The sequence below is a fragment of the Carya illinoinensis genome, chromosome 15, assembly GCF_018687715.1.
Source record: "Carya illinoinensis cultivar Pawnee chromosome 15, C.illinoinensisPawnee_v1, whole genome shotgun sequence".
Classification (NCBI taxonomy): Eukaryota; Viridiplantae; Streptophyta; class Magnoliopsida; order Fagales; family Juglandaceae; genus Carya; species Carya illinoinensis.
The window spans coordinates 4,120,685-4,135,258 of record NC_056766.1 but is presented as its reverse complement, the minus strand read 5'-3'; the positions used below and the strand labels follow the sequence as shown (position 1 = coordinate 4,135,258).

At 34.2% G+C, this 14,574-nt stretch overlaps 1 protein-coding gene across 2 annotated transcripts; it reads left to right on the top strand.

Moving 5' to 3' along the window:
* Window positions 1-2,123: 2,123 nt before the first annotated feature.
* Window positions 2,124-6,545, top strand: LOC122297202 (wall-associated receptor kinase 2-like). 2 transcript variants are annotated; one of them, XM_043107181.1, is made up of 4 exons: window positions 2,124-2,273; window positions 3,071-4,085; window positions 4,266-4,394; window positions 4,897-6,545. In XM_043107181.1, exons 2-4 carry the CDS (start codon window positions 3,179-3,181, stop codon window positions 6,114-6,116), a joined length of 2,256 nt encoding a protein of 751 aa, XP_042963115.1. In that variant the 5' UTR covers window positions 2,124-2,273; window positions 3,071-3,178; the 3' UTR covers window positions 6,117-6,545. The 2 variants fall into 2 exon arrangements, with proteins under 2 accessions (XP_042963115.1, XP_042963116.1); XM_043107182.1 differs by lacking the exon at window positions 2,124-2,273 and having other exon boundaries at window positions 2,316-4,085.
* Window positions 6,546-14,574: the final 8,029 nt, after the last annotated feature.

Sequence of the window (14,574 nt, the reverse complement as noted above, 5' to 3'; positions counted from 1 at the left end):
ATTCCAAAATGAGTTAGACGTTCTATACAATATAAAAAAGTAAAAAAATTACTAACAATATTTATTTATTATATAAATCAAAATCCTCCTGTAAAGTTTGCAACCGTCCTTCTAGGTCCTTAAGCTTCTCCATCATGGGCTGAATGAAGTCCCTCAATAAAATGTCGCGGTGGTCCGCCAATATAGCTCGTACCTCATCTAGAGTAGCCCCAGCAGGGTGTCTCTCAATAGGGGCAGCAGCAGTAGAAGCTGGATCAGTAGGCGGAGGCTGATCCTGTAGGACTGGACGAGTCTTCGACAAGTGACCCTTGCTCTTACTGAATGTGATCTTGTTAACGGGCCCCATCTGTGGCGACCTCCGCTCAGTCAAAGTCACTGCAACCCCTGAATGGAGTAAGAGGTTAGATATCAAAAGCGCAAATGGTAGACTACCTCCACCCGAATAGCGTGACTCTGTGCGAATGCGGAGGAAGAAATATAATGCCAGATCAATCGGCTCCCCCTGTGCTAACCGTAACAAAAATCTGGCCCGCTCGATCCCGAAATCAGTCTTGTGTTTTTTCGGATCAATGTTATACCCAACAATCAAATTAAGCATTCTGAAAAATGCTATACAGTCGGCCTGTCGGATCACTTTACCGCCATCATATGGAGGAGCCTCAGGGTCTCGCACTAGGTCACGAACCTGATCGTCTGTGAGACCATCATCAGGTACCTCATCACCGCTCTCGCTATCATCCGAGCTAGCATCCAGCTCTGCGGTCTGTCTATCCGGCACTGGCGATGAGGATGCGACTGTAGTGTCCTCTCCAGATGGTGCAGTCGCTGATCTCGCTGCTGCTCTCGCTGCTGCTGCTGCAGGATAGGCACCGGGCTCTCGCCGCAAATCTAGGAACTCAGCAATAACGCTGGGAGAGAATATAATACTCACTCCCCGGACTACTAAGTTATAGCATAGAGCATCACCAGGCTGCTCACCCATGGCACGGTAAAACTCACCGACCATCTCAGGATATGCTGTGCCCCTCTGTTGACAGATCGGGGTCCATCCACGATCGGTGATGATGTCATATATGCTCCGCCCCTCCCAAGTGAGGTCACGGAAGTCACCTAAAATGATCTCCCGCTCAACTAGTATAGGCCTGACGGCCGGCTGAGAAGGAGATGCGGAGGTACTTTCTACTGTCTGGGGTCTGGAACGTTTTCTTCCGCTGCTGCATTCCATTAGTATACTGTTGATGTATAAAGAAATTAAGATAAAAATCTAAAAAACATGCAAAATCAACTTTATATATATATAAATTGTTCTATGGTGGATTCTGTTTAAAGAAATTAATTTTTGATAAAGATTAGATTCTGATTAAAGATCAGATTAATTTTTGAGAATGATGGTTGAATCATATCAAAGAATTTTAATAAAAAATAATATATTTACTTATAAAAATTCTTAAATTAAAGAATTGTGTTAATAGTATAAAAAAATAAAAAACATTCCACTGGGCATAACATCTTCATCCGGTTTTTCTTCTCTTTATTCGAGTTACTTATTTTTTTTATATTCCACTGGGATACGGGAGGCCACTGCAGAAAACCGAGAAAGCCAGAGTCTTAGGATCCGTTTGGATTCAAAAAGATTTAATCTTATTTTATTTCATTTTATTATTATAATTTTTTTAAATTTATATATAAAATATAATAAGAAATTCAATTTTTTTTAATCTCATTTTATTTTATTTTAATTTAAAATTAATAATAATATTTTATTTTATTTTTATTTTTCATTTAAAATTATTTTATCTCATCTGTTATCAAACCAGGCCGCGTGCCCGTAACCCATGCTGTGTTGTGCGCCTTCCAAAAGCCTGCGTACTTGTTGAACGAAAGGCTTGGTTTTTTTTGTGAAATGACCTATTATTATTCTAAAATTTAAGCTGATAAAAAAATATAGGTTTAATTTCTTGTATTATATTATTAACTAGTATAACATGTAAATTTGGATTGTTTACAAGTTTAAAACACTTAAATTTGAGGTTGTTTTGTTTTTTGAAACGCGTGTTTTTCTAAATATATATATATATATATATATATGATATTGATATCTTCCGAATGCTCGGCCCCTACGGCCAGTAAGGGGGAAAACGAAGTCTTATTTAATGAAAGTTAGTTGTTTAAAGTTCTTAAGAAAACGTAGAGCGAAAGATCAAGAGAAAGCGTGGCAGCTGAAGGAAGCATAGTGGCACATGATATTCCAAAGAGTTGCTCAACAGCGAGAGGTGAGGATAATAAATCACCTGCTATGGTGAAAGTTAATCTGATTCCCTGCAATTAATGACTTTTTCCTTTTAGTGCTCAGAAAAAGACTCCGTTTTGCTTTCCTGAAAATGGGGAGTCAAATAATCTAAAGGCTAAAGTATCTATTCATGAGAACACTGCCCCTTGCAGTCTTTCTCAGGTCTTGCTCTCTATGTTCAATGTGTCAAAAGTTCACTGATTTGTTTGTGGTTAGTCTGAAGTTATAACTGCTTGTTTTTCTCTGTTTCTCTCTTCTGCAACTCGAGCTGCTTATTGTGAACATCATACACTTCTTCAATCCCAAATTCATTTTGTCAAAATCAGTATCATTCTTCTTAGGTTGTGCAAGGTTAGATGTTTACAGCTAGTCATGGCGCCCTGCTTATTATTCTGCTCCATGAATACTGCTGTTCTGGTTTTGGGGATGTTCATGACCTGTTCTGCTGTCCTAGTCTAGTGCCCTCAAATGTACACGTCTAGTTGTACAACTATTAAGTATTGAGATATATATCTTGATCATGAATAAATGTATAGTTTATAAATGTTTCTTTTGAAAATATTTTTTAAATTTGGAAGTTTGATAAGCTCTTTAAGGATACAAATCAAACATCAAAGTGAAATTAATTAACCCTCTAATAATAATAGAAAAGCTAGATTTTTTCAACTTTTACTTTGGCTGGAGAAATAAGTTAAGTTTTCTTTTATATAATAAATCCTCCTACCAATATTTTTAATGCTTCTTATTATCTACCTTTGGTCCTTTCTAACTGTTCATCAGGCCAGACTTAAAGTCTCCCTATATCAGCTTGTTTTATAAGAGGGAGGCGCATAGAAAGATAAATTTATTTCGGATCGAAGCACAGAAAGACATAAAAGGAGGTAAGCCATGGCTTTGCATGGAAAGCTTTTGCAACAAGTAGTGCTGCTACTGCTAATTATTGGGGTCGTAGTTTTAGCAGCATCTCAACCCAATAAACCGAGCTGCAACCGCACATGCGGATCTTTTGATATCCCCTACCCATTTGGCACAGGCGAGGGCTGCTACCTTGATCCATCTTTTCTCATTATCTGTAACCACTCTTTCCAGCCCCCAAAACCATTTCTGGGCGTTGATAATATAGATGTCCTCAACATCTCTCTTGATGAAGGTGAACTCCGAGTCTCAAACTTGGTATTCCGTCTTTGCAAATATAATAATTATCGGTATCAAGATGATGGGCCAAGTCTCCGCCGGCACATCTCTACCTTGCTCAACTTTTCGAGTTTTCGCATCTCACCTGAGAAGAACAGTATCTCTGCCGTCGGTTGCAGCTTTTTTGCCCACATAAGTGGCTCGCAGGGACAACGATCTATGTTCATGGCCGGATGCGTATCATTCTGTGACTACGGTACCATTTTGGTTAACGGCTCCTGCTCCGGCCTTGGCTGTTGCCATTCTGCCATCCCGAAAGGAGCAACGAACTATAATTTGAATTTTGAGAGCATTTCCATTAATGGAACCATCAATAACGAATCATGTGGTTTCGGTTTTATAGGGGAAACACAGGCATACAACTTTTCCACCTTAGATTTTGAAAATTTAACAAACAGGGCGACTGTACCCCTGGTGCTTGATTGGGCAATTGGAAATAAGACGTGCAAAGATGCTCGGAAAAATATGAGAAGCTATTTATGCAACGCAACGTATAGTAATTGTTCCGAATCCAGCAACGGTCTTGGGTATATTTGCAAGTGCTCCCCAGGTTATCAAGGGAACCCATACCTTCCTGATGGGCATGATGATAGTTGCCAAGGTAATTAATTAATGTTGTACTCATTCAGTTTAAATCCTCTCTCTCTCTCTCTCTCTCAATTTGAACTCATTTTGGATGAGAAAATTAATCAATTGTTGTACTTGTTAAATGAGCAAACTATCAACTATCAAGGCTGTATTTCGATGATGAGGGGCAAGTTGTGGTGCTCATGTGTTTCAGATATTGATGAGTGCAAAGATAGTCCGAATCCCTGCCATGCTACTGCAACATGTACCAACACTGACGGGAGCTACAGATGTACTACTCGTGGAAAACTCGGTCAATCCATGACCATCATTATTGCCCTCGGTATGTATAACATATATCGGAATGGTGCTATTACAGTACTACTCGTCTCTTTTACTTTCTTCTTTTCTTGTTAATTTACTAACTACATATATACATGCATGATGGATTCGGTTTCCCAATTACCTCACTCACTTCCCATGCAATAATTATAATTTGGTCTAAAATGAACCATTTTGATTAAGATAAGAAAATTAATCTTTTAAGATGGGTAAGTTAATTTGTAACCTTAGCTTTAGTATGAAACGTGGTTGAAATCCGCTAATGGAAGATATATCATTGCTTCTCCAACAGTCACTAGCTACAGCTAGGCTTTAAATCTTTCTTCCTTTTAATCATGATCGCTAAGTAAGTACTTAAAACTCGAAACTCAACTATACTCCTTGTAGGACATTTTTATATATTACATATTGAAATCTTAACTTTGTTGAAGTCTTTGTTACTGACTGAAGGAGAAATTGAGATACATTCTATGTTGTCGAAATGCATGCTTGAACATTTACAGGTGTCAGCTTGATAAGCCTCTTAATCCTGGTTGTGGGAAGTTCATGGGTATATTCAGTAAGGCAAAGAAAAAAGCAAATAAAACTGAAACAGAAGTTCTTCCAACAAAATGGTGGCCTAATCTTACGACAACAACTCTTGAGTCACAAAGAATCTGTTGAGCCAACCAAAATCTTTAGTGTAGAAGAGCTTGAAAAGGCCACTAACAACTATGATAAAAGTAGAGTCCTTGGTCATGGAGGCTTTGGAACTGTTTATAAAGGAGTTTTATCATATGACAAAGTGGTTGCCATTAAGAAGTCCAATGTTGTTGATGAGAGCCAAATAGAGCAACTTATAAATGAAGTGCTTGTGCTTACTAAAACTAACCATAAGAATGTAGTTAAGTTAATAGGTTGTTGCCTTGAGACCGAAGTACCCTTACTAGTATATGAATTCATCACAAATGGTACACTTTATGACCATATTCATGATAAAAACCTATCATCCTCGCTCTCATGGGAAAAGCGTCTGAAGATAGCATCAGAAACTGCAGGAGCCCTAGCATACATACATTTTGAGACTTATATGTCAATTATACATAGAGATGTGAAAACTACAAATATACTTTTGGATGATAAACACACAACAAAAGTGTCTGACTTTGGAGCTTCAAGACTAGTTCCTCTTGACCACACACAATTAACGACCGTGGTGTTGGGAACTTTGGGGTACCTGGACCCAGAATACTTCCATACTAGCCAATTAACTGAAAAAAGTGATGTCTATAGTTTTGGTGTTGTCATGGCAGAGCTACTAACAGGTGAGAAGGCAGTTTCCATGTTTAGGCCTGAAAGTGAAAGAAATCTTGCGATGTATTTTGAAATTGCAATGAAAGAGGATCGCCTACTTCAAATTATTGATGATCGCATTCTCAATGAAGGTAATTTTGAGGAAATAATGGAAGTTGCTAATATAGCAAAAAATTGTTTAAAGGTAAAAGGGGAGGATAGACCTAGTATGAAGCAAGTAACAATGGAGCTGGAGAGATTAAGACTTTCGGAAAAACACTTGTTGAAAAAAGTTGATTCCGACACACAACAGACTAAACACTTGCCAAATGCACCTACACATTCTTTGGGAATTGATGTTGACATCGGCAGCTCTTCTATCAGTACCACTGTTGCGGATGACAGCATGAGAAATCAAGTAGTGGAACCAACAGATAATGATGCTAGATAATTTGTTCATCCTCATCGAAGGCTAGCATAGCCTATCTCTTGTCGACATTCATCATGATCACCACTCATCGATAGGCATCCACACTCATTTTCTCCAGTTGTTTATTTGCCCCTGACCACGGCCTACTAGTGCTACCTTACTCTCTCTTTCTGGCTCAGAACTCCCTTCTTTCCTCCAATCCGACCTCTTCGCACCCCCTAGGTCTCTCTCGGTCTCCTTGTATGCATGTTTTAAGATTGAAAGAATGTGATCATCATAGCTTTATCATGCATGTTCATGTACGACGTGGTTCAGTGCTGTGATATGTATATATTTGATATTCTCTTTTGAGTGATTTCAATGTAACATACGTGTTCTATCTATTGATCCTTAAAGCTATTCATGTGAGTATTTAATGAAATGAAGTATTAGCCTTTTCACACTTTACAATTAAAGCTTTTAGCTAAATCCAGCATTGGTACTCCAGTATTGGTTTTTATCTTTAGTGTCCATGTTTTTGTAGTTTGCTTTTTCCTTGGCAGAGTAGTGGAATCTAATTAATTAGTTAAATGCCTTTTTTTAAGGGTTCATAATTAATTTATATATATATGTATGTATATATTCCAATAGAGCATGAACATTATATACTTATAGGAAAATGCTAGGGATCCCACTGGGGGATCCCGTTCACTTGTCCCGCTGCATTATTTTTTTTTTTGAATTTTTTTTTAACAGAAAGATTAAGAAAATTATATTTAATTATATTGTGAATTTTATTCATTTTTTCAAAATATTTAAAAGTGTTAAAAAATGATTTGAAAAAAGTATTTAAAAGTGTTTTGTTTTTTTTGTTTTTTTCATATCATTTTTTTAACACTTTTAAATATTTTGAAAAAATGAATAAAATTCACAATATAATTAATATAATTTTCTTAATCTTTCTGTAAAAAAAAATTTTAAAAAAAAAATACAGCTGGACAAGTGAACGGGATCCCCAGCGGGATCCCTAGCACTGTCCATACTTATAATATACAAGTCAATTGAACGAGAAAAGGCGCTTGCCTCTTTGGAGTGGCCCCGCCCCTAGCTAGTAGATACTCCATGAGTAAGGCACGATAAAAGTTACGCTTTATACGTGCATGCGACCACCGCCAATGTGTCTACCACTGGCCTTCGAACGTGTCTAAACCAAATCATTAGTTTTCCTTAGACAATCATTCGAACGTAATGACTGTTTGTTCGAACCATAATTTATTTTAGTAGAAAATTAAAAAGATAATAGGCATTTCTATTTCAAAAATATGTTCAATACAAATAAAACTAGTCTAAAAATTCCGCACTAAAAAAATAAAATAAAATAGTAATAATACTAATATTGTTATCAGTACAGAATTTTGTAAATCTTAAAATCTATGCAAAACAAGAAAATTAGTTGCTTGGAAGCCTAAATTGTTTCATCTCTCAATTGAACTCTTGTTGTTTTTCTTCATTATGTTTCATGCGCATCTTCATGTCTGCATATTTCGCCAATTGTGCCTCTAATTCTTGATGTCTTGCAATTAATTGTTTGATAGTGAAATTTGCATCATCTAAGCTTTTAGAGGCAATACTTGACGTTGATGAAGAGCTTGAAGGCTTTACACAATGACCCAAACCCCTCAAATATCTTGAATGTTGACCCAAAATTTGTGTTAAAATATCAACATCACTTGTTCATGAATTCTCATTTGACTTAGCTTCAACATGGAGGGCAACCATTTTATCCTACACAAAATATTAAAAATTAATATTGTGACAAAAGTTAAAATATTTTTGATTGAAACAAATTATAATACTTACATAATTTTCATGAGCATCTGGATGAGTCCACTCCATTACGATCTGTATATGATGTAGCATATAATTTTGTCAGATTATAATTAGTGTCTAACTCTTTCTACAAGAGACACTATTAACATATGAAGTGAATATTAAAATAATTACCTCTAAAAAATAAACTATATCGAATAAAAAAAATAATAATAAGTAGGTTACCAATTTCAGAGAGAGGCAATGGAAAGATTTTGAACCTACATGATGATGAATCTTCAACTTCAATTTATTTGTCTTGTTTATAGAACTTCGCTCTTGCATAGAAGTTATAAACATTATTAGTAATAGAAAATTATAAATAGGAAACATGAAGAATTCATTTAATTTACCTTTTATGATTGATATTCAAATATGTCGCAAAGTTTTTTCCAATCGAAAGGTCGAACATCTTGGAAAGGATGACGGTGTGCATCTTCCATGTCCTCATACTTCTTGTAATGCTCATGATACCTTATCCTATACTTGCAGAATGTATTACTCATAAGCTCATTGACAGTCTTACACTCCTCTCCTCAACCAAAATTTAGTTCGAAGTTATCCTTGAAAAGGTATATACACAAAGCTATTGTCAATTTAAAAATTAAATAATATAAATATAAATTTATTATTTGAATATTACGTACCAAACAACGCTTCTTTATAAGCTCTTTTCACATCTTTCGGGACCTTATGCCATAAACTTGTAGCCAAGGTGCATAAGTTCGTGTAAGTGCACCCACATGTGATGCAACCCAAGCTACTTGTTGTCCCTAGTCTCCGATATGGTCGTCAGAATATTAATCTTAATCTTACCTACTTTACAATAATTCTCTAAAGTCACGCCTCTGGTAGTACCTCGACCTTGACGAGATTGTACTGTTAACTCTCTAAAATATTTAGTTATTTACTTTATATCATTTATCAATTATCTTAATTGAAAAAAAAAATGAGTATTAACTATTTACCTTGTTCTGTAGAGTTAGTTTCTAGTAGTAAGTCGGACGGAGAGCTAGGAACTGGTGGAGATGGGATGCGAACTTCCTTTATTTTTGGTGACATAATTTCAAGATACTGCATAATGTGAACACAAAACCGGTCAATCATCTATATCAGTTTCATTTTTAGATTCGCTCCCATCATCTGTAGATACATCAGATAACGCAACATTTTGCTCAACTATCGTATCAACTATTTCAGCCTCAATATCTTTCCTATGTAATGAGATCATCTCATACTGGCTCAAATCGACAAATAAGTTAAAGATGGGTTGACTCCCTTGATATGCTTCTTGAGTAGAGCAATCATCTTCTTGATCTTCATCTTGTCCCTCTGCCTCGGGGATAATGTAATATATATTTCTTGGAGAAAAATTCTGTATTACTTGTTATTGATTTCCTAACTTAGGATCGTCTAAGTAGAATACTTGAAATGCTTGAGAAGCCTAAATAAAAAAAAATTATCTTCATACCATTTTTTTTTATGTATTAATATTAAAAAAAATATTCATCATGGTGTTTTCCGCTTCGAGGATTGCTTAAATCTCACCAATAGCACTTAAACAAATATACCACAAGCTCTCCCAAATATTTCATTCCAATTATATCGATGATAACTCCTTATAAATCAACGTTCTCTCCGTCTTGACTCCTTTCAACAAGGACACCACTATTTTGTATTTTCCTATAGCATGATCCATTGCGTGATATCTACTTCTTTGAGAAATACATACAACATATCGAGTAGCTCGTCTCGAGGGGCCATGTGCCAGTGCATACAGTTCGTCCGATACATCATTCGGATTACTCACATGTATTTGTACAACCTACATATTAGTTAAAACGTGTTTAGATTTTGAATGTATTGATTTCAATTTTGCCGTAAAGATTATGTGCTGGATAAAGGAACTTTCTCACGTATTGATTGCTCGGGTTTTGAATTCAACTTCCTCTGCTCTATTATGAATTATTTATACCCTATTGCAAATTTTATTTTCCCTTTTATACTGTGTTTGAAAAGGATATTGGGTGTCTGCCAAAAAAAACAAAAAGACCATTTAAGCTGCTGCATGTTCTTGGAGTATTGAAAAGCCACTGGGTGTGGGGCAGGGCACTGTGTATGGTGGTCAGTGGCTTAACAAGCCGGTGGTATAAAGGAGGTGGCCGGCGGCATGGTGGGACTGTGAAGTCCCGAATGGGTGCCGCCCCTACCTATTAATGGTTCTCGTCGGCTACGTATGGTGAGGTCGGCACTGGGAGGAGGAGTGAACCTCCTCGCCGGCATCTCTGTAGTGGTGGCAAGGGGTTGTCCAGCCCACTAGTCGCGGCAGTTAATGGCAAGAACAATAAAAAAAAAAAAAAAAAAAAAAAAAAAAAAAAAAAAGTGGAGAGGAGGTGGACCTCGGCGGCGGGTGGAGGCTGGGGATGCCTTGCCGTTCTCCTCCTCGCCGGAGAGGACCACTGTGAGTTGCTGTGAGATGAAGTGCTGCAAGCTTGTTGAGGGAAGAAGGAATTACCTGTGCGGCGCTCTCACAATCTGATGAAGAAGGAGAAGTAGTTTAGGGTTTTATTAAGTGTGTAAAGGGTTTGGGCTTCGACCATGGGTTTTGGCCCAGCCCAACCCATTTTGCTTAATGTACAAATTCTTCTGAAAAAAAGGTTATTATGTGGGCTGACTGGGCTTAGTCCAGTCCAAGACCAAGAAAGCAACGGGCCTTTGGGCCACGGATGTGGCCCAGCCCAATAAAAGAACAAAAAAGAGGAATGAATGGGCCTGTACAGTAGATTCAGCCCAAGTCAACACATCCAGTTGACTTGGGTCTCGGTCAGGTTTGTTGAACCAGTCAGGTTTGTTGAACCAGTCCGGTTCAGACCCGAACCAGTAAGATTATTTTATTATTATTTATTAAAAAAATATTAAATAAAAAAAAACTTGAAATTTTATTTTCTTTTATGTGCATGTATTCACTATTAAATACATGTACGAATTGTTTAAATTTATGATTCTTATTTAAATTATTATTATATACATATTATTATTGTTATTTACATGTATGAAAATTTTATTAGAAACATGTTATTATGTACATATATGAAAATTTTATTAATTCCTAAATACATGTTATTATGTACATGTATGAAAAGTTTATTAAATTTTGTATACATGTTATTATTGTTATTTACATGTATGGAAATTATTAAATTTATATACATGTTATTATTGTTATCTACATATATGCATGCTATTATTGTCAAATACATGTATTAAATGTCATATGCATGCTATTATTTACGAGCATTAAATCTTATGTACATATTATTATTATTAAATACATGTATGAATTGTTTATTTTGGTTCTTATTATCATGCCATATATATATATATATATATATTATTCAATATGGATCAAATGATTCATATTAAAATTAAAGAAAAGATTGGTTGCCCAAAGGTAAAAGACTTTCTTAAATTTTGGTGAAAAATCATTAAATTTCATAATAAGGTAGATATGATGGAATGAATAATTTTGTGTATCAAGATTCACTCCCAAAGGAGGGCCTTGATGATACTACTTGTTCATCCATTAAAGAAAGGTTGGAGGAAACATTTTGTATGTCAGAGTTTACTCCCAAAGGAAAATTATAATGATACAGCTAGTTCATCCACAGAATTTAATATTGAAGGGAACACTTTGTATGTTAGAGTTTACTCCCAAAGGAGAATTCTAATGATACAGCTAGTTCATCCATGGAATTTAATATTGGAGGGAACGCTTTGTGTGTTGGGGCTCATTCCCAAAGGAAGGACCTCAATGACACTAGTAGTTCATTCATAATAGTTTAAATTCTTGATAATGCATGGTTTAAATTCTGAAATTAAAATTAGAGGAAACATTTTGTGCGTTGGGATCCACTTCTAAAATGAGGGATTTCGATGACACTGTTAGTTCATCTATAGTGGTTTAAATTTTGTTATTGTTTATGAGTGTCAAACTCAAATCATTAAAGTGATTAAAATGCTTTTCTTGTAGTAAGTATATGAATATCATTAGAAGTTTCATGTATAGAATTGACTCTAATATAGAGAAACATGAGCATATCAAATTTACACTACGATTTTTTTTTTTTTTTTTTATGTTTAAACATCAATTATCATTGAGAATAGTGATAAAGATCAGAAAAGTACAAAATTTAACTACTTACATATTAAACTGTATGAATTGTTTGTACATAATTGTTTACTTTAAAGGCATTATTATTTCATTAAAATAATGAGATATGAACAAATTAGTAGCATGGTTGTTAGTTAGATATAAATTCATTTTGCTAATTTGTATCTTTTGGGAAAGGAATGAAATGATTGTAATGAAAATATAAGAATTATATCAATTGAGGTTTGAAAGAAATAGTGACACATGAAGGTTTATGTGCCCTAAGCATAAAACATGATTTGAAGGAAAGGGTAAACCAAGTAAGTTTGTTTTGAATCATATCTTATACATGTTTATACATACTTTTAGGTTAAACTCGAGTACAAAAGTTTTATTTTGTCTGTATAAGTTTCACTCTATAAATGTTGATACTTATTTTTATGTGGTTCTTTTTTTTTTTCCTTCCAATAAAATTTTATTGGTCATACCTTCATAATAATATTTTTGTTAAAAGTTTTTTTTTTCACTCATGAGATATGTACAGGAGCCAAAGGAAAAAAAAATGATTTATGAAAATTTTTACAATTTATGGCATAGAATTTAAAAAATAATTTGTGGCATAAAAGTTTGGACAATATCTTCAAGAAAAGTTAAAAAGATTAGTAAATAAAACATTTTCTGCATTTAGGTTTTCTAATCTCAGGATGTGTGTTGATTTGTATAAAAGGAAAATAAATCAAACATATCAATAAAAGATGCCACAAAGAAATGGAGATTTTCTTAAGATAATGCATATAGACGCATGTAAATCTTTTTCCCTATAATATTTGATATAAGTATTTCATTATTTTTATAGATGATTTTCATGATATGAATATATCTATCTGCTACATGAGAAGTCTCAAGCCATTAATAATTCTTGTAGTACTTCTCATGGGGAGGAATTGCAGTTAGATAGAAATGTGAAATTCATTGAATTGGATTGAAATAGTGTCATGAAAAATATTAAGAGTTGGACTATAATGGTTTAGAACTTATATCATAATGCTTTAGAATTTATATTGTGTTTTTAGCCTTAATGATTTATTTATTTATTTTAATGTATGAATTGTTTTAAGGCATATTCATGTATGGGTAGTCAAATTAAAGTAATAATTTATAACCCAAATGAAAGATTGTTGAATCGTTATTGGGTACATTATTATTACTGATTACTTAAGGAAATTCAAATGATCTAGGCTGTATTGTTTCTACTTATGGTTTGAATTTTGAGAAAATTGAAATATCAAATTTCTTATGGTTGGCAAAATCAGTGGGGATATGGAAACTAGAAATGTGATTATTGTGAAGTGCATTCTCGTACTTTTGAAAATTTGTGTAGTTTCCTTTTAATATTATCTTAATGATAATATGGAACAACAAGCAAATGATCATCATCAGAGAAACACCACTAAAGAATTAGCCATAGAGACATCATAACAGGTAACCTCATGCAATCTTCTTGATTTGTTATTTGGTTAAGTTATGTGGTGTATCTTCAAAATTTGAATGTGATATAGAAATAAATAAAAGTTTACGTATGTTTTCACAAATTATAGAAATAAGTGATTATATAAAAGATTGATGCATAAAAGAGTGATTGAAATCCATGGATCAATGTAAAGTCTGCAATTTCGTTTAAGTTGTCTGAAATGTATGAAAAGTCGAATGGAAATGGGTTTTGGAGACAAAATCTTGACTTCAAGGGCAATGTTGAACAATATAAAGTTAAACTTGTAATTAAGGATTTCACTCAGAAATGAGTATTGATTAGAGTTTTTTTTTGTTGTTGTTAAATCTGAAAGAACTCATTGAGGATCACTATAACATTAGTAACTCATTATAGTCTAGAGTTACATCAAATGAATGTGAAAAATAATTGTAGAGTAAAAGTCTGAAGTCTACAAGAAATGAATAAAAGGATTACCTAGAAGAGGTAACAGTTTTAAAAAAAAAATTGGTATATGAAATTTAATAATACCAATACTGTTTTGAGATTAAGAAAAATATTTATTATTAATGTATATACCCGTAAGTCAGTGGGAGTATATTTGCATTTTGGTCATGCATGTATATGACTTTTTGGCAAGTATGAATCATCGTTAGTAGTATGACATTAAAGTTACATCTCTAAATGAAATTTATAAATGAGACATTATTCATAATTGAGATTGAATTTAATACCAAGATCATGACTGTTAAGATTGCCTCAGTATAGTTGCATAAAGTTTAAAAAGATTTTGAATGAAAAATTACGGGTAAATGGATACTTTAAAAATAAATGTTACATGTTCAGTATTTATAGTGTTCTCGAATTGATTAGGTTGTTAAAGAAATTTGTATAAGATGGTTATAAGGAACTTGGTGGTTGCACAAATTTGTGTACAGCTGAACATCGGTTTATCGTTAACATCCTTGGTTGTTGCTAAAGTAACCCAAGGA

Coding starts and splice junctions, on each gene's coding strand:
- LOC122297202 (XM_043107181.1), top strand. CDS start 3,179: ATGGCTTTGCATGGAAAGCTTTTGCAACAAGTAGTGCTGCTACTGCTA. Junction 4,086..4,265: donor GCATGATGATAGTTGCCAAG/GTAATTAATTAA, acceptor CATGTGTTTCAG/ATATTGATGAGTGCAAAGAT. Junction 4,395..4,896: donor GACCATCATTATTGCCCTCG/GTATGTATAACA, acceptor GAACATTTACAG/GTGTCAGCTTGATAAGCCTC.